Below are 1,226 nucleotides of genomic sequence, written 5' to 3' on the forward strand. Positions count from 1 at the left end.
GGGGGGGGGGGGGGGTGTGGCGCACTGCCCGAGGCAGCAGAGCCCATCGTCCGCAAGAATCAGGGCGTGCGGAGGACAGCGGACCGCGGCTCGTCAGCTCTTGTGCGCTGTCGCTGTCGCTGTCGCCAGCGGCTCGCTCGCACCGGCGCCGGCGCCGCCGTTGCCAGCGGCGCTGTTGCCGTTCCCGCCCCGATGGTGGCGCCGCTTGCTGCTCGCCTCGTCCCTGTCGCTGTCACACCCCGCCGCCCCCGCGCCCTCCTTGTTGCCGCCGCCGCCGCCGCCGCCGCCGCCTTCGCCGCGCGGCACGCCCTTGGCCTTGGCGGCCGCGGACGGCTGGCCGCGCTTCAGGCTGTTGCTGCGGTGGCCGCTGGCCGAGGCGGAGGCCATGGGGGCCTCCCCGTCCTCCCCAGCCTCGTCCTCTGGGCCGTCCTCCACCATCGGCGTCCCCTCCCCCTCCCCCTCGCCCTCTGCCGCCGCGGCGTCGCCCGCGGGGGCGCTGCAGGGAGGGTTACAGGGCGTGCGGGGGGCGGCGTTCAGTGTGTGCAGCAGCAAGCGTCATGAGGAGCACCAGAACCAGCCGCAGGCTGGCCAGGCGTTGGCGCCCGATACAGCAGGGGCAGCAGTGAGTTTGGTACGTGCGTGCTTCCCGGTCGCTGCGACAAGGTGCGGATGCTGGCGGGCCGTGCGGGGCTCACCCTGGGCGCTTGGGCTGGTCCTTGGCGCTCTGCATGCTGGCCGCGCTGCTGGCCAGGGAGGGTGTGCGGTTGTGCCAGTCGTCCATTGCCTGGTGGAACACCTGTGGGGGTGGAAAACGGCGGTTTGGGTCGGTTGAGGTCAAGTGTGGGGCGCCGAGGTTGGTCATGGTGGGTTGCCTTCGGTCAAGGTTGGTTGGGGTTGATTTGGCGTTGACGAGGATATCCTTCGGGACCCATGAAGCAAGGGTATGGCGATAAGCAACCCGCGAGCCGCCAAGGCCAGGCACACTGAGTAAGGTTGCGCGCGCACGAGGAGCCCCGGCTAGTTGATCCAACGCCCCAGCAGTGGCGGGACACGCCGAGGCGGGACGCAACTCGCATGCAGCACCCTCCAAAGCTGCCAGGTCGCATGGCCCCCATCTGCGCGTGTCTATCCCCACCACCAACCTGGAAGGCGAGGTGGGCGCCCGCGAGCGCCGCGCTGCTGGGCGGCTGCATGAGGACTGCCGCCAGGTACTGCCAGTATAGCGC

General features: G+C 71.0%; 1 protein-coding gene across 1 annotated transcript; it reads right to left on the reverse strand.

Annotated features, from left to right (window-relative positions):
• Nucleotides 1–93: 93 nt before the first annotated feature.
• On the reverse strand, nucleotides 94–1,193 carry MNEG_9206 (hypothetical protein; the record flags this gene model as incomplete). The annotated part of the gene is made up of 3 exons (XM_014042324.1): nucleotides 94–496; nucleotides 696–796; nucleotides 1,143–1,193. The coding sequence occupies 3 exons, from the start codon at nucleotides 1,191–1,193 to the stop codon at nucleotides 94–96; spliced, it is 555 nt and encodes a 184-aa protein (XP_013897778.1).
• Between the last annotated feature and the right edge of the window lie 33 nt (nucleotides 1,194–1,226).

This window comes from Monoraphidium neglectum (genome assembly GCF_000611645.1).
Source record: "Monoraphidium neglectum strain SAG 48.87 unplaced genomic scaffold scaffold01854, whole genome shotgun sequence".
Taxonomy (NCBI): Eukaryota; Viridiplantae; Chlorophyta; class Chlorophyceae; order Sphaeropleales; family Selenastraceae; genus Monoraphidium; species Monoraphidium neglectum.